Genomic DNA, 24,798 nt, shown 5'->3' on the forward strand with positions numbered 1-24,798 from the left:
TTTTCCTCTAGACAAAGAACTCTGTATAACCTAACTTCTCACTGAATCCTATTTTGCCCATGTACTTCCCCATAGTGTGTCAAAGAAATTCTTTAGGACCATATAAAATCCTGGCTAGTCTAGTCTTAGCCTTTTCCTTTAGGTAGAAACTCTGTAAAAACTAGTTAGTCTCACCACTTTGAAAAGCAATTAACCTTGTAGTCTTCAAAATGATAAAAATATTAATAATGTCCCTGCCCAGTTTTTCTAATTTAAGGGCAAGATTTCTTAGTCTTTATAAATGGTAATGCTCTCTATTATTAATCCCCGTGCACATTAATTTCTAAAGTATTTAATTTTAAGCAATGCAACAAAATCAATGCCTAATATTTTCCAAAATGCAAACGGAGTCTGACTCCAGCGTGCAGAGCAGCTCTCCGATTCACCGTTTGAAGATCTGCCTTGTCCCCCAGTAGCTCCACAGGCTGCTGCTATGACATGTACAACTTCTGGTTTTTAATGGAGATTTTTTTTTTCCTCTTAGGACAATGACATGGGTCTGAAATGTGTTCTGGAGAGAAGGAGGGAAAGTAAAGAAAATAATTTTTTCCCCCTAGTAGGTGATCTGTTCACAATGGGAAAAAAAATCGTTAAGCAAATTTTGTTGCAGAACATGTGTTGATTTGCTCTTAAATTCTTAGACATTTTCTCGAGATGGTACATATTAAAGAATCCTGGACAAGTGACGAGAACAAGCTGGAAACCTACTGAGGCTTCTTCTGTGCCATGAAATTTGTTTTCTTCCTGCTCTAGGTCTCTGGGGGAAGCGCGCGTGAAAGGTGATGGTGGCAGCCGCTTTGAGGGTCACAGCCGGCTATGAGAACCCTCCACAGCTCTTTCTCGGCCTCCCACGCAGCAGAGGGGTCCTCCGCGGACCTCCTTGTGCTCTTACTCCTGACGCATCCTCTGCACACACCAGTCAAGAACACACAGCGCCCATCTAATTTGGCTGCCCATACGGAAGCACTCTGATTAAAACCCTGCGGGCCCTGGGGCCGGGAGATGCCACTGAGGCCATCGCTGCCTGCATCTGTGTTTTCATTCATCCAAGAATTAGGTAGAAATTCTGATGCACTTCCTTCAGTGGGTGAATTCAGCCATTTCTTGAAAATTTCAGCAGTGGATGGAATTTATTCTGTAACTTTGATGGAGACACTGGCCTTTGCCCTGGGACGCCACCCACTCTCCTGCATTCAGTAGGAGTCTCAAGGACGCAGTACCCGTGCTAATGAAAGGGGTCTGGAGGGCTGCCGTGCTGTATTAATGGACCTGGGCATCATAAGTGCCCTATTTGGCAGCAATGGCTTTCAGTATATTGCCTCACAAATTCCTGGCTTTGCAGGATGAGCGTTAATAGTAGGGACGATTGAAAGTGGCAGTTGTGGCCGTAGGAGCAAACATCCCAGGCACCACTGGGGTCTTGCAATATTTCTAATCAGTTAGCTACTCTGTCTCATTAAACACTGATGGTACATATTTGGCCACTGAGCTCTGTGCTTGATTACCAATGGGCTTCCCTCGCAGCTTCTCTAATATTGCATTGTTCAATTATAAAATGTCTTTTGGAGTTCTTTGCAAAGCAATTGGAGGTAGTTTCAAAGACTTATGAAGAACTTAGAGAAACCCTTAGTAATAAGCAAAATACTGCCTTTAACTCAATTTCATGAGCATTTTTTTCCCCTCAATGTTTTGGTTAAAAAATTACGAATACAGACAGGTACTGAAAGCATGCTATCGATTGGAAATTTCTATTAACTGGCACTGTCGCATCAATCAATACAATTTAAAGTGATGTTAAAACAATGGCTCAGAAGTGTAGGAAGTCTGTGGAGTGCTTTTTGAATCGTAAAGCCATAAAATATGCTCAGTGTATTTTCAATATCAAATTAATTGCAATTTTCAGAATACGGCAGTTGATATATATTGGATCAATATATTGGATTAATCAATATGCTGGATTATAATAAATATGAATCAGTGCCTACTCCCTGCCAGATACTAGTCACAGCGAACAACAGGGCTTACTGTACTTTATAGGCCTCTTGTGGAATGATAAACACCAGTTTCCAGACATTTAAGCAAATGGCAAAAAAAGGTCAACTATCCTTGTTTGACCTTTGCAGCTGAAAGGGCAGTGAGCTACAAAATTCATATGTATTTTTTCCCATCTAACCTTCTGAGGTAAAAGAGACTCTCAATTTAAGTTTTGCAAATAGCTGTCTCTTACTTTGCCAATAGTGAAGAATTTTCTGTTTCAAGATTCAGTGAGTAAGTAGGCTAATGGGCATAAAGAATTCTGACATTGTTAGTTTTTAGAGAAAGAACAAGTCAACAAACTGGAAAATGTACTGCAATGGCCTGAAATTGGGCTATGCAAATTGAATGCCACCAATCTCTAAACTATAGTGCACTCTAGATGGGCAGGCAGAAGCCATTTACAACTCACAGAATTCCCACAGAACGTTCTGTCAACTTACACTCGCCACCACAAATTTAATATCGGAAGAGCAAGTCCAATGTTGGAACATGTGATTATCAGTCTGCCCTGGTTTCTCATGTCTTCTCATGTCTTCCTATTTTTAAAAGGTATAAGAAGGTGTCTTACATATTCCCAGCCTCTGTTGGCTCTTTAAAATACACTATACTGACGTAGTTAAGACATCTGCAATCTACTTATGTGTATTAGTAAGACAACTGCTTACAGAGCTGAAATATAAATTTGATAAAGCAATAAATACTCTACAGAGAAAGGGGCAAAAGGGACTCGATTCAAAAATGCTACAGAACTCATTCAGGGCTGAGTGTCCACTGCAGGGCTGGCACGAGGCCAGGCCCAGACGATACGGGAATGAGCAAAGATTCCCGGCCGACGGGAAGTTCACAGTCCAGCAGGCATAGCTAAGTGACGTCCACAGCTAGGTACAAGGGCAGAGGAACTCACTGTTATCTGAGAGGTGACTGAAGGACGAACCGCGGCACGCAAGTGCTATTGAGGCGTCCGGCTCACTGGGCCCCGTGGAGCTCGGTGCTTGTCACACGTCGTGCCTGTGTGACCGGCGTGCTGGCAAACACCGTCTCTCTTCTGAGGCTGCTTCAAGCTCCCGGCTTTGCTCCCTTCCTTGCAGACAGGCTGTCGGTGCTCTCGTGAGCTTGTCCATTTAGTGACAACGTCTCTCCCCCTGAAGCCTCTCACTGCTCCGTCTTTATAGCATCACACGTCTCAGGGGGAGAAGTAATGGGCTGAGACACCTGACCCATCTTTTTGGCAAACAGACTGTTGGCACGTGTCGCTGTCACTCTAGCCCCTGGAAATGTCTGTTCACGTTAGAGGGGGTCAGGGTGGTGGCCCGGGATGTAGGCTCTGCAGTAAGACCTGGGTTCAAATCCTGACTCCATCATCTTTGGCAGCGGCGTCAAGGGTATGATATACAATTCCTGTACCTTGGTTTCCTCTCAGTAAAATAGGGTGAAAAACAGGATCTTTAACACAGGATTGAAACTATCATATCAGACCATCTCAGTAAATACACGCGGTACGCATACTGTCGGCTCACGGAAACACTCAGCAATCATCCTTCTCTTCTCTCCTTGCCGTCTGCCCCTGCTTCTCCTCTGATGTCCGGTTCACATCTCCTCACCCTTCAGAAGTGGACACCTTGTCACCTACTCAGAGAAGCCTCGCTGACCCTCTGGCCCCCGTGCTGCTCTTCCCTGGCACTTACTTCAGCTGTAGCCTGCCATGGATTCGTGTTCGTCACCCTCACTAGACCGTGTGCTCCGTGACAGCTGGGACCAGCTCTGCTCTTGTTCACTGTGGTCTCCTGCATGCCTAGAATAATGCTGGGTGTGTAAAATGTATGTTTTGAATGGCCACGTGACAGATGAAGGATTCTGGCACCAGCAAAAACAGCTCTGTGGAAATGCCTCAAGGCCCTCACATGGTGAAGGGACAGCACCAAGTGGGTGGGCTCTAGCTTCTTTCCTCTCCTGGGAGCTCAGCTTTTATCTGTTTACTTCTAGATTACCCCGTGACTCCATTCAAAGACACAAAATACAGTTTGAAAGCTACTTGTTTTCATAACTCCAAGAATTTAATATCTTTTATCTAGGAATCTGAGATGTTATGACTAGATACTTCCATGCTGTCTGTTGAAGAAGCAACTCAATTTGCACACCTCTTACTTTTGGTGAACAGTTGTACCACCCCAAAACATAAAGAAAAGAGAAACCATTTTACCTACTGCAACTTCTCTAAGGAATTATCTAGAAGTATTTAAAGAATACTTGGGTGGAATGGAGCTCCAAAGAAAATTTCTAACATTTTGGCATTTTTTCCAAGATTAATTCATATGATAGACAACATCTGAGATTAGTATGGTCAGTTCACTCATAGTCAAGTACATCTCAAATCACAAGGCTTTAAAGTCATTAAGCACTGGATAGAGGCGTAGGCTTCTAAACAGCCCAATCCAGACTGCTATGACCACCAAGACCATTGTTTGAGCAGGTATATTTGAAAGTAGGTTTTCTCTGACAGTGTATTCAAGATGTAGATTTCTTCTAGGGCAGTGATTTAAAAAGATCTTTCAGGGAACAATCTCAGTTTTAAGGTTAAACAGTAAAACAACTCAAACAAGGATTATTTGAAAACTTATCCTCCAACCCCTAAGTTCAAAGAAGCAAAAAAATTAATCTTTTGATATAAACATAAGGAAGAAACAAACAACCCCACCCCCTGCAATTTAGCCAAATGCAACCCTCTTCTGACAGACATGCCACAAGGGTTGGCCAATGGCGCAGAAAAAGTTAGTGACTGAACCCAGAGTCTCAGGCCCTCAGGGAAGAATCTCTCCATTACACTTTCAGGATACATGTGTAAAACACAGATGACTAAACTTTCATTCTCAGTCTCATCCCTGGATACGCAAATTTGTGTTTCTTTTTAAACAGACCAATATGGGGGCACCTGGGTGGCTCAGTCAGTTAAATGTCTGCCTTCCACTCAGGTCATGATCCCAGGGTCCTAGGATCCAGTCCCGCATCGGGCTCTCTGCTCTGCTTTGCTCAGATCTCCCTCTGCCTGCCGCCCCCCCCCCCCCCCCGCTCGTGCTCTCTCACTCTCTGACAAATAAATAAAATCTTAAAAAAAATAAAATAAACAGACCAATGTGAACCGAGAAAGCAATTGCTTCTGCAAGTGGCCAGAGGGTGATTATCTAAAGGTGCATTTACCAGCAAGGCTGAAAACACCTGGGTTTTCCCCTCTATTTTGTGTTAAAGCATGGCTTTGGGTAGATATGTCTGTATTTCTTTAAAATAAAAAGGATTGGGCTACAACATTTATTAACGGTAAGACGGCAGTTCTGGCATCTCCAAAGAGAAATTTCTGACCAAGCAGAAAGTCATTCTTCTTAAGATAAGGACTGTCAACAAACAGAGGAAGAATGTCAGAGACACTGAAATGGCTTTTGACACAGACTTCAGTGCCAATCTATTCAACACAAAGCACAATCCCCCCATCTCTGCAGAAGTTTGCTTTCATGTGTAAGCGAGGACTTAGCAGGGTCAGAGAGGAAGTGGAATCACAAGGCGTCTAGAGTGCAGTCACCCTGGGAGCCCAGCGGCACACGAGGGGCCCTTCAGGAGGCTCAGCCAAAAGTGTTATTAACCCACGTCCGATGAGCACACAGAGAGATGCTGGAGTCCTGGTCATACCCTCATATCTACAGTGCTTTGTTTTTAATGCCCTTTCCTATTAATTCTCCTTTGATCCGGTCAGCTACTACTTTTCAAGGTAGAGAAATGCTTTCCATCTGACAGGTGAGGAAACCAAGGCTCACAGTCTGAATGGCTTAGCCTCATCAGCTGGCAAGTGTGAGATGGGGCTGGAAGTCAGTTCTCCCAACTCTCCTTCGAATGACACCTCCCATGGAGCCACACAGCCAGTCTGCTCTGCGGCCGGTGTGCACTCTCGAGGAAAACCTAAGCTCTAAGTCTGTCATTTACCAGCTGTGTGACCTTGGACAAGTCCCCTGTCCTGCATCCCAGTCATCTGAATAGTAAGGAAAATGGTAACCACAATCCATTAGACAGAAAAAAAGGCCAATAAACATGAATGTGCTATAATATGGGAAGTGAGTGCCGGATGCGTCTGTTACTATCCTTATAACCTTATACCACGGTGACAAGGTATAAGGAAACAGCTAGTATTTGATGCCACTGCTAAGAATTTTTTTTTTAAAGAGTGTGTTTTTCAAAGTTATAGAATAAAAACTAGGTAAAGTAGATGAACGAAAATCTATGACCACCAGGGAAAAAAATTTTTTAAAGCCTCATCTTTCTAAAGGCAAATAAAAGAAAATAAAAGGTCACCAGGATAACTACCTCTAGAATAGCTCAGGAATCTTGCCTTCTATTTTTTAAGTTTAGTTTCCAGTTTCCTTAAATACTTGTTATATTTTATTATTTATTTTCTTGTAGTTATTTTATAATCTGATTTTCTGCATATCAAAACCACGGAAGTCTCAGCAGTCAAAATCTGAAGGGAAATGGCATCATCTAAAATTATTCAAGGAAAAGAAAACAAATCATGAAAGAAAAGCATAAGAAAACAGTGAATGAAGGCGAACCATGTAAATAACAGAAGAAACTGTTGTCTTTGCTAATAAATAAAGTCTACGACATAAATGATACAGGATGTACCCCCACAAGGCAACAGTAACTATGGCAACAAGAAGAGATGAAATGTACTCAGAGTGACTCAACCAAATACCTAATTGATATACTAAGCATATTCAGGTATACTTTCAAAGTAATACATGCCCCTTATTTAGGTAAAATTACTCATTTTAATAGCTATTCCTTTAATTTATAAAGAGAGGGAAATTTCTCGTGTCTCTTACCTTACATAACAGATCAGCATGACTTTTGAGAAAATAACCTTAGTGTCCTGGGGTGAGCAACAACAATCTCATTTTGTACTTCTCAGTAATGATTTTAAGGTCCAAAGAATTTTAGTTTAGAATTCTACCGTGACGACTGTCCAATGATATAGTTAAGAATCATTTACATATATTCAAGATACCGAATCCTGACTCTATTTAGACCAAGGTGCTTGGCATCACCGTTCACGTCTTCTCTCTCCACAGTCACGGAATGTCAAAACAGCAGTGCTCTAGGGTAGAGGAACCCAAGACAACGTTCCAGGGAAGGGCTTTTAAGAAAAGGAATTTCACTGCCTCATTCCCCCAACTGCTCCAGCATCTCGAACATTCTCTCCTCTCTAACCTTTCTGCTGTACCCTTTAGAACAAGCCCTGAACTCTTATTGGCTATATCCTTATGGGGTATAAATCCCAAGTTCAGAAAACTTTTTCTTATAAAACAGGCATGTTCTCTTCAAGGAGACGGTGGATCCGGGCAGTTTTGTTTTGTTCTGTCCCAAAGCCTCTGTACCTGTCATCAAAGCAAAAAAATGTCGCACAACATCAACCTGCTGGAGGGATTCAGGTGTTTGCTTTCTTTGATCCCCACTATATTTGAAAGGTAACACTTCTTTGCTGTAACCTGGGAATATTTCCCTTTGGCACTAAAATTACACATGAGGGAGACAAGCGTGTAAATGCCCTGGGAGAACCGGCAAACAAAAGAGAGAAAGGCTTTGCTCTTGGGAGCATCCACTCTACCCACGAGTCATGCGATTCCTCCTCGTTCATAGGATGTGGGAAGGGAATATCCACATCCCTCAAATCAGGGAACAAGGTGAACTTACTAGACTTCCCCCATCACCTTGCCTGGGATGATGTGCCTCGAGTCTAAAAACCTAGGAACCCCATTTTGGCCCTGGAGAAAGAATACGGTGCAGTGTTGGAACACAAGCTGTGATCCTGTTCCAGAAAAAAAGTCCTGTTTCTCTGGTTGTCTCTGGGTTGTCCACTCGTCACAACTCTGGGCAGAATACAAGTGAAGGCTCCTCAGCTTGACAACTGGTGTCTGCTCACCACCCCCTAACAATGTCCAAAGGACTGGCTAAGCATGCTGCCTGGGGAGGCTGGGACAGGTGAAGTGTGTTCTCCCATAACCAGAGACGGTGTCAGTGCGGGGAAGAGGATGTGTCAGAGGCAGACTGCAGTTGGAGAGGGTTATTTTTGGACTACTCCAAGGAAGCGTATGGCATGACTGCCCACACGGCACCAGACTTGGTGCTGTGGAATTGAGTTTTCAGAGTTGTCAGTCCTTCAAGCCTTATAACTAAAAATAAGTATCTACTTATTAAAGCAGATTTATTTTTACTCAGACCTTTTTTTTATTCTTGCACTATAACTTTTCTCTGCATTTGAATTTTCAAAATATTTTGTCAATAATGCTTATGTGTTCAAAATCCATAAGCTATAAACTATATCTAGATTCAATCCCCCCCCCCCAAAAAAAAGCTGTCTTTCTCATTTTCATGTGCTTCCGGAACTTGACAGGAAGAGTTTTCTTGAAAAGAAGGGTGAAGGGAATTTTTGGAAAGATAATACAGAGCATATTAAAAAACAAGCTAAAAAAAAAAAAAAAAAGCTCAAGATATCCTAGAAAGAAGGCTAAGAGGCACTCAGACCACTCCACTTACTTCCAAGAATTTTCCTCCTGCTTTGAGCCTCATTGGCGGCTATGCTGAAGCTACCAGCAGGCCCACGAGTGTAGGTGTTTCAGAGCTTCTGGCAGAGAAACAAACTCATCATTCAAATCTCGGCACCTCCAAAATCTCTATCTCAACACCTCTAATCTCAGCAGGTCTCTAAATTGGGACTCAGTGCTCTGCTATTTATTTTTTTAAAGCAAAGTTAAGGCTAATAGCTTCCTTTTTCATGAGAAACTTTTATTACGTTCAATTCTACCTTGAAAGTCCTTATTATTAATATTTTAACTGACATCTAAAGAAAGTAGAAGACTGCCTGTGGGAGAGTATTATCAAGAACGGAGGCAGTATCAACGCCCCACAAGAACCAGTGTATCATGTATGTGGTCTTACAGAAGTCTGTTACTGCTGTTAACATCTTTCTAGCCTGAAATTGACAAGATCCATTACCTGTGCCTGTTATCCATCAGTTTCCTTTCACTTAATTGTCAGAATGTCCATCTTGACTTAATTGTGGGTACCAAGCTCCTGTCCTTAGAATCCCCTATCAGCCACCCGCAAATAGTTCCCTACCTCTCCCCAAGGACTCCAGCTTGCTCCATCCCTCTATCTGGCCCACATCACACCAAGTACTGTTGAGGCACCACAGAGATACTAAGTACTACTAATCACATTAAAAAAAATCAATGCTTTATTTTTGACAGCAGTTTTGGGTTTATAGAAAAGTTGACCAGATAGGACAGAGGGTTCCTACAGTCCCCCTCTCCTAAAAACCACTGGTTTTATTTTTTTGGCTGTTTCTATAGTTCTGCCTTTTATAGAATATTATGTAGCTGAAATCATAGAGTATATAGTCTTCTCAGATTGGCTTCTTTCACTTACTGATATGCCATTTCTTTGTAATGTTAATAATATTCCACTGTATAGCCACACAGTTTATCCATGCAGTTACTTTAGGACATCTTGCTGGCTTCCAGCTTTCAGTGATTAGGAACAAAGCTTCTATAAACATTTGCGTGCAAGTTTCTGTGTGAACAAGAGTTTCAAACTCATTAGGGTAAATACCTAGGAGCAGGAATTCTGGATCATATGGTAGTTCTCTGTTTAGTTTTACAAAGAAACTTCCAGACTCTCCCAGCCATACTGTTTTGTGTTCTCAGCAGCACTGAGTGACAGTCCCTGTTGCCCCACATCCTCACTGGTTTGGGGAATTTCAGCCATGCCAGCAGGTGTATGGGGTATTGCATTGTAATTTGCGGTTCCCTGATGACAGACAATGTTGAGCATCTTTTCATGCGCTCATTTGTGTCTGTGTCTGCTGAAGTGTCTGTTCATATCTTTGCCCTCTTAAAAAGTGGGCTGTCTTCTTATGGTTAATTTTTAACAGTTCTTTGTATATTTTGGACACAAGTCTTTTATCGGATATATGTTTTCCAAATATTTTCTCCCAGTCTGTGGCTTGTCTTTTCACTTGCTTGACAGTGTCTTTCACAGAACAGAAGTTTTAAGTTTTTATGGAATCCAACTTCTCACGTTTCTCTTTTATGGATTGTGCCTTTGGTGTCGTACTTAAGAACTCACTGCCAAACACGAGGTCATTTAGATTTTCTCCCATGTTGTCCTCTGGAAGTTTTAGTTTTGTGTCTTACATTGAGGTCTGTGATCCATATTAAATTTGTTGCACTTGTGATATCTTTATTTTTTTGTCTTTTCTTTCTCCCTTCTCTGATTTTAATGGAACATTATATAATTTGATTTTCTCTCCTTTCTTGGTGTATTAATTATACTTTCTTTAAAATTTCATTCATTTCTCTTATTTATAAGCTAGAATCATCCCATACATTGTTGTTATGATGATTTTGAAAAACATTTGAACAAACTGTGATTTATTACACCAATTATATGGTCTAATAAATGAATATGAAAAGAAGGAGATTTTTTATTTACCTCCATTTGCTCCTTCTTTAATGACCTGTCTTTATATAGGTCTGCCTTTCTGACCCATATCATTTTCTTTTTCTTTGAAGTACTTCTTTTAACATTTCTTTCAAGACAAAATCCCCTCATTTTTTCTTTGTCTGAAAAAGTCTTTATTCCTCCTTCACTTTTGAAGAATAACTTCCCTGTGTTCAGAGAATTTGTTTTTTCTTCTTTTAACACTCTAAATATTTCACCCTATTCTCCTTTTGCTTAGATGGCTTCTGAAGAAAGTCCATGTAATTTTTATCATTGCTTCTCTATAGGTAAGGTGTTTTTTTCTCTGACTTGTTTCAAGATTTTCTGTCTTTAATTTTTTTGTAGTTTGAATATGATATACGTAGGTGTAGAATTTTTCATATTCATCCTCCTTAGTGTTTTTGTGCTTCCTGGATCTGGGGTTTGCTGTCTGTCAATTTTGGAAAATTCTCAGCCATTATCATTTCAAATATTTCTTCTGCTCCTGTTTATATTTCTTCAGATCTTGCCGTTCCATGTATTTTCCACTCTGTAATGGTTCCTCCGGTTAGCTATTCTGTAGCATCTTTGTCATTCTCCTCTGTGCTTTCCAGTTTGGCAAGTTCTACTGACATAGCTCCAAGCTCACTGATCCTGTCATTGGCCGTATGCAGTCTCAGGATGAACCTATCCAAAGCTTTCTTCATTTCTCTTACAGTGGTTTTGATTTCTAGCATTTCCTGTTGATTTGTTTTTAGAGTTTCCATCTCTCTGCCTATATTACCTCTCCATTTTTGCATGTTGTCTTTTTTTCCATTAGAGTTCTTACCATAGTTATATAATTACATATTTATATCATGGTTAATTCCAAAATGTCTGCCATATTGGAGCCTGGTTGTGATGCTTGCTTTATCTCTTTAGTCTGGGGTTGTTTGTTTGCTTGTTTGTTTTGCCTCTTAGCATGCTTTGTAGTTTTTGTTGAAAGCCAGACATGATGTTTCAGATAATAGGAACTTAGGTAAAAGGTCTTTGGTGTGAGATTTTATGTTAAAACAGGTATGAGCAGTTAGGCGGATCAATGTTTGGTTCATCTGTATATGTCAGAGGCTTCAACACCCCCTAGTGTCCTGTTTCTTTCTCTGTTGTCTTTGGGTTTCCCTAGAAACTCCTTAAACAGAGTCTGTGACTCAGAGTTCTCTGTTATAAACCTACTGTTATTATATTGGAGTCTTACTGATGTGGTGGTCAATGTATTGGTGGGGGAAGTAGTCTAGAGTCTTCTGATTAAACCCAGTTTTCTGGTTTTGATTTTGTTTTGTTTATGGGCCTGAGTCCCTGTGAACTTAAGAAGTGTTTCTTTTTTTTTAATTTTTATTTTCTTATTTTTTTTATTACATTATGTTAGTCACCATACAGTACATCCCTGGTTTTTGATGTAAAGTTCGATGATTCATTAGTTGCATATAACACGCAGTGCACCATGCAATACGTGCCCTCCTTACTACCCAGCACCGGTCTATCCCATTCCCCCACCCCCCCGAAGCCCACAGTTTGTTTCTCAGAGTCCATAGCCTTTTTTTTTTTTCTCTTCCCTTATGTGAGATACATAGCCAAAGGGGATTGGAACTGTTTAACTGCCTTTCCCCCAGCACATATAAACCACTGGCAAAATAGTTTCCATTGAGGGCAGGACCTCCATTCTCTGATGGATCTGAAAGAGTTGCTGATTTTCAGTTTGTTCAGCTTGTTTCTTGTGAGGATGAGAGTGATGACTTACACATCAGAACTGAAACCAACAACTTGTGTTTTACCTGTGATGATTCCCATGGACAAACAGTGTCAGTAAGAAGTCACTTCTTCCCTCTGTTTCCTGTGAGAGCAAACCCATAGGGCATGAACCCCAAAAAGGCCCTTAAAATTCAATGTATACACAGCTCATTGCGTAAGTCAGTTTTCTAAATAATATAATACACGAAGTGTAACCGCTGATAGTTTTCTATGTTTGTATCTATCCTTTACCTAAACTAAAAATGACAGAATGTATCTTCACCAAATTTAAAGGACATGTGAGTGGTAGTCTCTAACCTAATGAAGAAATCATGTAGTAGGCATGAAACTCACTATTAGGGATCACAGGGCACTTCTAAAATCTGAGCAATGAGTGTCTGTGGAGCTGCAACTGGGGTCATTGCTGGTCTGAAGGGTCATGCCACACAGAGGTAGACAGATGCTTGGGACAGAGAGAACACTAATTTCAAACATGAGCCTCAAAAAACCACTCCCCCAAAACCGAAAACCCAGAGCTGATATAACCATCAATTTGCCGTTAAGCTCCTTCTCTCAGACACTCTGTGTAGCATGCTCCAGGGTAAGGAGCAACAACATTCCTTCAGTGGTGGCCAGTCCCACAAATGTCCACATATAATTGTATGAGTTTTTACCGTGTCTTTGTTAAAATGTAAAGGCTGAAAAAAAATACATTCATGAATGAGCCTTTAATTAAATAAATTATGGGAGAATCACCCAGTGAAATTTTGTGGCTGTTAAGCAAGACTATGGCAGGAGTTCTACCCCCCTTATGATGGAGTAGCTTCAGTAGACCAACACTCTTACAAAGGGAGACAAGAAAAGCAGGCCCACAGATGACTCAGATTGGTATTATAAGGCACAGAATTAGTAACTGTGACTAATGTGTTTAAGAAATTAGATGGCAAAATAAAGAATCTTCCTCAAGAATTATAACCTATTTTAAAAATTATAATGTGTTGGGACACCTGGGTGGCTCAAGTCAGTTAAGTGTCCGACTCTTGGTTTTGGCTCAGGTCATGATCTCAGGGTACTGAGAATGAGCTCCACATCAGGCTCTACCCTCAGAAGGGAGTCTGTCTGAGGTTCTCTCTCTCCCTCTTCCCCTCCCCCCATCTCTCTCTCTCTCTAATAAATAAATAAATAATCATAATGTGAAAATTCCAGAACTGAAATATGCAAAGAGTTAACTGAAAATTCATTGGGGAGAGCAGTTTGGAGACTGTTGAAGACAGCATTAGTGATCCTGAGGAAAGGTTAGCGGAAAAAAAAAATCCAAACTGAAGCATATAGTTCAAAACAGAAGGAAAACACAGAAGGTAGCACATAAGACATATAAACAAGAAACAGTGTAACGGAGTCTTAAGGAAGAGAATGGAGCATAAGCAATATTTGAAAAGATAACAGTCAAGAAAAATTTCCAAGTAATGAAAGCCAAATATATACCCATAGACTTAAGAAGCACGATGATTCTCCCAAAGACAGAGAAATACATCTGAGCACTTCATAATAAAACTTCTGAAAATCAAAGACAACAAAATAATCTAAGCAGCTGGGAACAATAAGATACACTCCAACACACTCCCTTCAAAGGAGACACAATAAAACCTCAAATGATTTCTTGAGGAAAGGTCAGAAGACAATGATACATCATCTTTAGAACCAGGAAAAAAATTAACTGCCAATCCAGAATTCTATAACCAGCAAAAATATTCTTCAAAAGTTAAGGCAAAAGAAAGGCATTTATGGAAAACAAACAACATAGCTAGGAGACATTCTAAAAGAAGTACAAAAAGGAACATTTCACAGAGGAAAAATGATCCTATACAAAGATGGATATGATACTAGCTATGATATCTACTAAAAGAACAATGAAAATGTACAACCAACAAGGTAATGTAGGGAAAATGGTATAATAAAATAAATTCTTGGTTAATAAAAAATAAAGCAGGAAATATAAAAACAAACATGACACTATTAAGAAAAATAGAGAATGATTATTAAAATGATAGCTATAAACCCAACTTAATGGTAATAACATTGCATATAAATGTATTAAATCCTCCAATTAAAAGACTACTGCAATCAGATGGATACCAAAGTAAATATCACATGGCACTTGCAAGAGACCTACTGAAATATAAACACAGACATGAGAATATGAAAGGATGGAAAGACTAACGCTAACCATCCAAACGTTAACCAGAGAAAACTGATGTGCCAATGTTAATATCAGATGGAGTAGACTTTAGGGAAAGAAGTCCTAGGAGAAATAAAGATATATTTCAAAATGATAAAAGGGGAAATTGATTTGGAATATATAATAATTTTATGTTTACATGAACCTAATAATATCATCTGAAAATGTATATAGTAAAAGGAGAAATAATTAATTCCACAATCATAGAAGAGGGATTTAACACATTTCTCTGAGGAACCAACAGAAAAAGAAAAAAAATCAGTAAAAATAAAGAAGAGCTAATAACATGATTAACAAACTCATTGTTAAGAATATGTTCTCTGACCACGGTAGAATAAAGCTAAAAATCAATAAAGAAAAGATAATAAAATCCCCAAGTATCCTGAAATGAAACATTATACATCAACCCATAGATAAAATTATCTACAGTGTAAATGAGAAAATACTTTGAATTAAATCGTTATGAAATTTGACGTTGAAAAATAGTTTAATGTAGGAAAGTGACCTTAGATTAATACTAATAGCTTTAAGTGCATACATTAAAAATAAATGATCCAGGCAATCATTTAAAGAAATCCAGGGAACAATAATAATAAAGCACAAAAGAAGTGGAATCAGTAAGACTGAAATATAATAACAGAAGAGAAAACAAATGCACAGTAGGAAAAAATCAACATAGTCCAAAGTAAGAAATTTTAAAAATCTAGAGTACCCAATCTATTAAGGAAACTGAATCTATAATTAAAATTCCTCCCATTAATGAAGTGCAGGCTCAGATAGCTTTTCTGGTGAATTTATCTAAATAGTTAGAAAGAAATATCACTATTCTTACATAAATTGTTTGTGGGAAGGGAAAAAGAGCACACACTTCCCAATTCATTTCATGAGGTCATCATACTCTTCATACCAAAACATAATGAGGTCTTTACAAGAAACAAAAGTCAGAGACCAACTTCTTTTATGAACATATTTGAAAAAGTCCTTTATAAAATACAGGCAATTCTCACTCGGCATGGTAGTTGGACTGTAAAAATAACTGCAAGTTGAAAGTGAGCTCAATACAAGGTGAGCTTAATAACCAATGGGGAAAACTGATTTCTCCATGACCTTGGCAAGTTTTGATCAAAATATTAAAAATCTTTTACTGCTGATTATAATTGTGTAGGGAGATTTAAAAAATAGTAGTGGTAACATTTTTAGTACACTGTGATTTGAAACATTAAAAACACTGAGATAAAGTGTTTTTTTTTCTTTCTAAAAAACTTATCAGAGGTGAGCACTGTTGTCTTTCCTCTTGTCCTATACGTATGATACGGAGCAAGCATCGTTTCTATGCTTGGTAAATTGTCATATTCCTTTCCAAGTTTGGATCAGCCTCCAGCATTTTATCTTTTACATCTACAAGGGTGTGAAATATCTCTGAGGGTCCCTTTAACGTGAAGGGATCTTTTTTTTTGCCAGTGTCATTTCCTGCAGGACATATTCACCTGTTTGTCCCAGTCATCTTCTCATTTATGTCCCAGAGTCTGTTTTCACCGAGTTTTTCTGACAGCACAGTTAGAGTCTCTCGAATGGGGGCAGTGCCAGCATTTCCATGGTTGGCTATTTTTCCTATAAATCTGTTGACATTTGATTTGAATTTCACTTCCAATGTTATCACTTTGTTTCTTTATCGTACTTTCATATGTGGGAGCCAATGGAGTATCCACTTTTGTAAAACATCCCATGTGTTTATCACTGGGAGCAAGTAGGCCACACAACTACCCACTTTGCTGTCGGTGTGTAAACTGAATAACAGAAGTGCTTAGACCAATCACTTACAGCCTTTGAAAGAAGAGACATTATTGGTCACTGATCATTATGCAGATCTGTTAGGTAGTGATTTGTGGACTAATGGGTAGCACTTTGTACAATGGCCCACAGTTAACATACTGTGGTAACTGAAAGCTGAACTGTGTTGTTAGGGGACTGGAATTATTTAATTAAACCATGGTAACTGAAATTCACTGCATATGCAGCAAGGTGAGGTCTACCTGTATTGGTAAAGAAATATTGGTTCTATGTTTTGATCGGGGTGCTGGTACACGAATATTCATTTATTGAAATTCATTGAGTAATACACATATAATTTACATATTTTTCCAAAAATATGATAAACCTCAATAAGGAATTTCCTTAAGAATCATTATAATTCACCACATTAACAGAATAAAGAGAAAAACCATGTGATCATCCAAATAGATGCAGAAAAAGCATTTGTTAAAATTCAATCCTTATTCATAAAAATAAAAACACAAACTAAAAGAGGAGGCAGTTTTCTCAAACTAAAAGGGCACTACAAAAAACTATAGTAAACAGCATATTTAATAGTAAACTTCTGAATGCTTTCCTCCTGAGACTGAGAATGAGACAAAGACACCTTGCTATCACATATCTATTCAACATTATACTGGTGGTCCTGGCTCAGAGAAACTCCCTAACACTATTGAAAACTATTAAAGAATGCCTAATTAAATGGAAGGATGTACCATGCTCATGAATTAGGGAATGCCAATTCACCTGGAATTGATCTATACACTCATTGCAATTCCAGTCAAAATCAGAGTATGTTGTTTGGAGGGTGTGTGTGTATGTGTGCTGTAAATAGACAAGCTCTATAGATATGCAAAGGGACAAGAATAGCCAGGCAATCCCAAAGAAAAAGAACAAAATGGGAGGAGTGGCGTTTTTGGCTATCAGGATTTATGATACAAAGTTAAAAAGTTATAGTAATTAAACCAGTACGGTATTGGCATGAGAACAGACAAGCCGAAGGAACAGAACACGATCCAGAAACAGACCCGTACGTACAGGGTCACTTGATTTATGATGAGCAACAGGGGAAAAGTAGGTCTTTTTAACTAAATGGTGCTGGGTCAACTGAATATTCATATAAAAAGTGAATCTTGGCTCCTATGCTATGCCATGTATAAAAAAATTAGCTCCAGGTGATTTTTAATCCGAAAGATCAAACAATAAAGATTCTAGAATAAAAAACAGCAGAATATCTTCATGAACATATAATAGGCAAAATTTTTTTTAAACAGGGCACTAGAATATTAGAAGTGCTAACCAAAATGGAAAGGATTAATGGACTCTATTAAAATTTGGACTTTGTATTTATCATAAGGCCCCATTAAGAGAGTGAAATGGCAAATCATAGACTGGAGATGATATTTGCAATATATCTAACCAACAATGGACTTGTTTACAGACATCAAGAATTCCTATACATCAATACGAAAAGGACAATCTAAAAGACAAATGGGAAAGGTACTTCACAGAGGATATTCAAATAGCCAATAAACACGAAAATGTGTTCAAGCCCATGTGGCCTCAGGGAAATGCAAAATTAAAAGCACAATTAAATAGTACTGCAAGCCCAAATAAATGGCTAAGATTAGGGACTGACAATATTAACTGTGGGCAAGGATGTGGAGTCCCCACAATCCCCGAACTGTGCCAGCAAGAATGCACCGCTGCAACCACTTCGTAAAAATGTTTGACACCAGCTCCTAAATGCAAACCCATTCAGTGACCCAGAAATTTCCCTCTTTGGTCTGTACCCAACAGAAATGCACACACAGGTCCACCAAATCACATACAAGAATGTTCCTAGCAGAACCACTGCTGAGAGGGCAAGACTGAAAGCCACCAATATTAAAATGGACAGATAAATTGTGGCATCTTCATAAAATGGAGTAATACTGAGTATTGAGAATAAGCAAAGAAGCAAAGCATGATTCGAACGAATCTCACAGACATAATGTTGGCAAAAAGAGTCAGATAGAAACAGATACACATTGTGTGATTTCAGTTATAAAATGTTCAAAACAGGGCAAAGCAACTGGCAGTGATGGAAATCAAAGAGTGACTGTCCTGGCAGGAGGTGGTCACTGGACGGCATGACGTGGGCTTCCACTCAGATTCTATTTCTTGACCCAAGTGGTGATTCAATGAGGGTAATCTCTTGAACTCGTCTAAATGATTACTTAAAAAATTAAAAAAAACAGAACCTAGTAGGTGTACATGCACTGACTTAGAAAGACAGCACGATCCATCAGCAACTAGAGAAAAAAGTTCACCAAATATGATTCTATGCTGGTAGCAAAACAATAAGGTGAATTATTATATCCAAAATAAATGCGTGAGGGCCTTATTAACAATGTTTACATTTTTCATGCTTATCTCTTATTTTTTTGCTTTATGAAATTTTTGGATTTGTAAAAAAGTGAGCCTTAGTTACACATTTGAGAACAAAAATAGTAAACAGTTAAAAGTTTTCTAGCTGAACATTCCACAATGCCAGATGTCCCCTGGGGTTCGGCACTGTGGTGGCCTTGACAATGACGTGCATCTGTGGTCCCCGGTAGCTGAGCTTTAGCTGCTCTGATTATGGGCTAAGAGGGCCAAAGGGCAGCTACTCAATGGAAATGCACTTTAATCAGCTTCACTCCACTTGTACTCAAAGGAGATTTTGTGCAGTTCTCTGTGGAACATGCACTGAGCAAAGGTAAAAACCTGAAAGACCCTACACGGATGCTTGACTCCAGTCCAGAGAAGGGATGTGGCACAGCAGATATGACAACGATATCGTCAGGCATTATTTTACTTAACAAAACGCAGAGAAGAGAACTACCGTCTGCCATGTCTCATGCATAACACCCAGTAGACTTACCTGTAAACCTGTAGATGAGTGAGACAAACTCTAACTTCTGTCAATTTTACTACCAGACATCCTTTCAGATAATCATGTTTTCCTCAATAAGTTTATATAGCTAATTAAAAATGTCTACCATCCAATCTTACTTTTATACATGGTTATGGTAAAGGAAAGTGTCATATCTCTAAGAGGAATCCTTGAAAATTATGGGTAGGGTTTTTTATGTCCGTGCCAAGAAGAGCTATTGTGAATAAAATCATTTGGAAAACAAAGACGTTTCCAAGTAAAAATTGAAAACATGCCCAAGACATGAAAAACCCAAGCTGCATGTGCACGTGTACACACGTACACAAATCCTTAAATATCCAAAGTAGAGCGTTTCCCCTCGTAGGAGAACTGGAGAACACACTTAGACCGTTTTCCTTTTAAAAAAAGGACCCCTGATGAATTAAGAAGGTGTTTATTCAGATCTATACCCAGAGCAGCAACAGGAGTAGGGACTTGGAATTTATGCTCAGATTTATAGGCTTACAAAAAATAAAAGGAAAATGCTAAATAATCCTTTAATGTCACAATCACACCCTGAACCCTCCCTTTCCTGTGACGACTTTCATTCAAATCAACTTCCTCTTTTTTCTCTATAAAGTAACATTCCTCTCCTTTGTTCTCTGGATTTACCCATGTTTTTATCATAGACTGCTTGTCCCTAATTGCAATTCTTTGCTATTCCCAAGTAAACTCATTTTGCTGGTAAAACAACGGGCTGTTTTATTTTTAAGGCCAACATTATAAACCTTTTAAAGGTGATGCAGGAAAGAATAAGTACACAGTGAACAAGTTAGAAGAGATTTCATCTTTCACATTATGCAAATGCATTTTGCTAGTGATATCTTCTATTTTTATAAGGATGATCCTCATTACTACTTTTACTATGTGAATTATAAAACTGACTGTGTATCTGTTTTAACAGGAACATATACATAATTACTCTGTGGAGATATTTTCAAAAGTGTCAAAATATGAATTAAAACACTGACACTTTTTAAGGGCTCCTTATACAGCTCCAAAACACATGCTGTTTACAGAACGGAGGCTTGGTAAAATGGATTAGAACATTTGTATGGAGCAGTTTCTGAAATATCAGTCATTTATTTTGTTTAAAGCAACGTTCAGATCTGATGATATTACACAGAAATGCTTCTGGTTAGGGAGAAACGCGTAGATGCACAATGAAACCAAAGTAACTTAACTGCCTTCCATTTTCTGAGGAAAAGATTCCTCCTCCCTTCGGGGCTGACATGAAATCAAGAGTCATTCCAGCCGCAAGCTGAGCTTGGTCGCTGCCTGAAGTGAACAGGTTACCTTTGCTCGGAGATGTCATAGCTCTTTTTGGTCAATGGCTGCCAAGTACACTCTCTTTCTCTTAAGAAAAGTCTAATGGGTAATCCTATTGGAGATGAGTGCAGTGCTACCAAGTTGTGCTAATTTGCTGCGTTTTTGGCCAAGTCAGCAGAAAACTCACTAATTTTCTTTTCCTCTGGAAGAGAAACAGGGCTCCTGCCGTGTTCTGGGAGATACGAACATGAGGAACTACTATGGCTGAAGACACAGGATACTAATTACATTACCAATGTTTTCATCTGATCAAATAAAAATTATTGCACTAAATGAACACAACTAAGGGGAAACTTATTCCTTATCTTGCTAAATATAACTTCAAAATTATAGATGAAATTCTGTCCATATCGTACCTTAACTGGAAAGAAACAGAATTAAATAAAAACATGTAATTCTTTTTCCTACACTCCAATAATCCTTCAGCTTTTAGTTTTAAGTTTAAACAAAACTTTTTCCCTAACAACCTTCTTCCCTGTCTTAATAATGAGGTACATTTCCCAGTCCCTCAACATATAAAAATGCCACGAGACGCTCCCGGTTCCCCTCCTTCATGCCCTCAGCAGACGGCAGAGATCCACCACTGAGACCTTCACTTCGATAGGTTTTGATTTGTCTTATCATGAATGAAGATCACAGAAATCAGTCTTGTCCTTTCACTTTAAAAATGAGAAAATCAAGGTTGGGGTGCAGAAGTATTGGAACCTACTTGTCTGTAGGGTTGGGACTAGAACACAAATCTCTTCTCTTCTCGTCAAGCTCTTTCCACTATCCCCTCCTGGAATGATAAAACCAACCCAGCAAACAAATAAGACATTCTTCACGACAAAAATCATAGTCTGTGCTTTTGCTAGTGTTTTTGTTTTTACCTCTGAAGAGATTATCCAAGTCAATATCTTCTTTTCCTTTGATTTTCAAACACTGTGCCTGCTGTACAAGTCTGGGCAAAGAACAGAAATAAAATCTAGATTCATTATCCGGTGAGGTAGGAATAAATCATGACAGCAGCACAAATTTAAATAGAAACCACAGGGTTAACAATAGTGAATTAGCAGGTATTTTGCTGCCCCAAGCCTTGTTATAATTTTTCTTCTGTTTAAGATTTTTAAAATATATTTTCTGCCAGGAACTCTAACTTTGAAACCTGCAACCTGAAAGCTCTCCCCCCTCCAGCCCCCATTCATTCTGTTAGCAGCCAAAAGTTTCTAAAACTCTCTGGGGAATAATCTCTCCAGGTTCCAAGGAGGAGCTATCAAGGATGAGAAGGGATGGTGTGGTAGTAAGTGGGTAAATAGTAATTGCTACTGATGATTTTAGCTCTTATTTTAATCAGAAGATTATAGACATTGTGCTTAAACAACTGTATAAAGTAATTTAGTTAGACAGTTGAATGTCAGCGAATTAATTAACTTTTAAAATGCTCCCGTTTGCAGTAAGGACTAATTTTGTAACTCTTCCATCATGCAACTTCATGAAAACTTGAGGCTCATGGTTTGTAATGAATATGGAATTTCTGAAATGAAACTTTTTTCAATGTTGCTAATTACCTAGTAATTAATTTTAAGTAGAGAGACCTTGAAAGAGCTGGTTAATTTATCCGTATATATTTATGATTTTCATGAAAATTATAATAGCTTGCTTTGCAAATGCATTTTCCTATTGCACTTGTAAAGCAGCTCTCTCCTTTTATCCTCACCGACAAGCTTTCCAGTCCTGTTTCAATTTGTTTTAGATGAGGATACCGAGTCAGTCACCAAAACCTTACAAAGAAACCTAAGTGACTTGTACATAATTGGAGATAATTTTATCTATATATTCTATAAATATATACGTCATGGTAAAAGCACATTCTATCAGTTAGATATATATATATTTTTTTACCATTAGACATTTTAAAAAAGATTTTATTTATTTGACAGAGAGAGAGTAAAAGCAGGGGGAGCAGCAGCGGGAGAGGGAGAAGCAGGTTCCCCGCTGAGCAGGGAGCCTGATGTGGGGCTTGATCCCAGGACCCTGAGATCATGACTTGAGCAGAAGGCAGCCACTTAACCGACTGAGCCCCCCAGGTGCCCTCCCCATAAGACATTTTTTAATAAGAAATGCAAGAAACGGAGAAAGAATTTCTTTTGAAAGCCCACCTCGGACCTTAAAAGGAAGCCCTACGCAGCTAGTGTGGAGCATCGCAGCCCCAGGTAGCGAAGCTCCAGTGTGGCGTGGAGACCAGTACCCTCGGCGGAGAAAACCTGCGTCCAGGCTCTAGGCTTGTACCCTGGAGCTCATTTCTAAACTCTACAGGTCTCAGCTTCCCAGTGTGCAAAATGGAGACTGGACTTGCCTTACAGGGTTCATTGTGAACAATTAGTGAAACACTGTATTATAAAATAGTCTACAAACTTTTATTCGGCATGGATGTGCATAAAAATGGAAGGAATATTTTCATTAATTCAATATGCTTCTCATTATGCTCTGGATATATACAGATCATCAGGATTTATTTACGTCCTTGTAGGAAAGAATATGAGCAGTAGAAAGAGGCTTGGATTTAAGCGGTGAGCAGCTGGCGGAGAGAGCTGCCCAACGTGGAAGGCCAGACGCACGACGTGTGCGCTCAATAGCACGGTGTCGTCATTTTGCGAGGAGGAAGATGGAAGAAAGAACAAGCTTAGTCTGCTTATATGTTTGGCAAATACTTGTTCGGGTATATTCCCCCAAACTTTACAAATCTGATGAAACTGAGTTGATTTTCAAACCATCTTAAAGCACCCCCGTACACAGATCCTGATGAAGATCTTGATTCTATCTTACAAGTTGGAAAAATAGAAGCTAGTATGCCTTATATAACTTTGATGGGGATTTTAAAAAGCAATTTAAAAATAAATCAAATAAATTTACTGAGTAGCTTTAAAAAAAAAAACAATCCCAGGCCCTGACACTAACCACAGACATATTTCAGTACAGTCTTGCTTTCAAAATGATTACGTCACAAGGGAGATAGACCAAGTCAAACCCTGTGATCAGTTCAGGCTTGGTCACATTTCTGGAGGGAGACAAGTACCTTCTAAGGACTCTTCACTTTGTTCACCCTCATTTCATTCTCACAAAAACTCCCTGAGGTAGAGGTGTAAGACCCTTGATACAAATAAAGAAACTGAGGCTTGGAGATATTAAACCACAGTGAGTCAATGGTGAAGCCAGAACACAAACTCAAGTCTGCAGACGCCAAACCCAGGTTTCCCCCTACTCTGGGCATCACTGTCCAGTGTTTGCTGAGCACTTACAGAAGGCACCAAGAAGGAGAGGTCAGAGGCACAGCAAAAGAAAGGGAAAGTCAGTAATGCTCCTGGCAGCTGGAGGGAGACACGGCCTGGAGCTAGGCTAGTGGGGAATTCTGTGGAGGATGCAGTCGGGTCTGGTCCTGAGAGAAGGGAGACATGCAGGACCGACGGGCTTGTAAAATTCTAGACAAGGAGCGTGGGAGAAAAGCAGGAACTGCAGCAGCCCGAGCCTAAGCAAAACGACAGGGAGGCTGTTTGGTGGCCGCGGAGAAGCTAATCCACCCGCACTGTGCACGGAAAGGGAGAAGCTAATCCACCCGCACTGTGCACGGAAAGGGAGAAGCTAATCCACCCGCACTGTGCACGGAAAGGAGGGATCGGCGGTGAGGCTAAAAGAACAAGCCAGAGCCAAGTCGTGGAGAGCCTTGCACGCTGTCCTCAAGTGGCTGGACTTCATCTTGCTGGCAGAGAAAAAGGCGACTGCGGTGTTGCATCTGGAGTCTCGTGCACAGGCGGCAGGAATGGTTGGTGATGACTCGGCCAGTCATGTGCCAGAGACTGAGTGTTTGTATTTTAACAAAAAGGTAATACCATGGGAATCTCCAGGTTTTACCCCTTCCCCAATAATTCTGCTTGAAGCCTGGCCCATACCTTTCATCATGGTTCCAGGCGCTCCAAACAGTCTTCAAAATCTTTTCTTAACGTGACTGCTGGTGCGGTAGCGAGTATTAGGCCACCTGTGTGTCTGTGTACCCCTGATTCACTCACACAGGAGTGCACGACTGAGAGAATTACTTGTTGGGAGACCTGCCACTGTCATCCGA

The 24,798-nt window shown here is 39.6% G+C and overlaps 1 protein-coding gene across 5 annotated transcripts in view; it reads right to left on the reverse strand.

Annotated features, from left to right (window-relative positions):
* Positions 1–24,798, reverse strand: part of L3MBTL4 (L3MBTL histone methyl-lysine binding protein 4) — a 416,634-nt gene that overhangs the window by 80,528 nt on the left and 311,308 nt on the right. For 3 of the 5 annotated variants that reach the window (XM_026496008.3, XM_026496010.4, XM_057313231.1), the window contains 2 exons: positions 21,569–21,639; positions 21,409–21,477 (listed from right to left, as the gene is read on the reverse strand). In XM_026496008.3, coding sequence (XP_026351793.2) covers positions 21,409–21,477; positions 21,569–21,639 — 140 coding nt within the window. The remainder of the gene's footprint in view (positions 1–21,408; positions 21,478–21,568; positions 21,640–24,798) is intronic. The other 2 variants (XM_026496009.4, XM_048218435.2) reach the window with 1 other exon arrangement.

The sequence above is a fragment of the Ursus arctos genome, unplaced genomic scaffold (assembly GCF_023065955.2).
Source record: "Ursus arctos isolate Adak ecotype North America unplaced genomic scaffold, UrsArc2.0 scaffold_17, whole genome shotgun sequence".
Lineage (NCBI taxonomy): Eukaryota > Metazoa > Chordata > Mammalia > Carnivora > Ursidae > Ursus > Ursus arctos.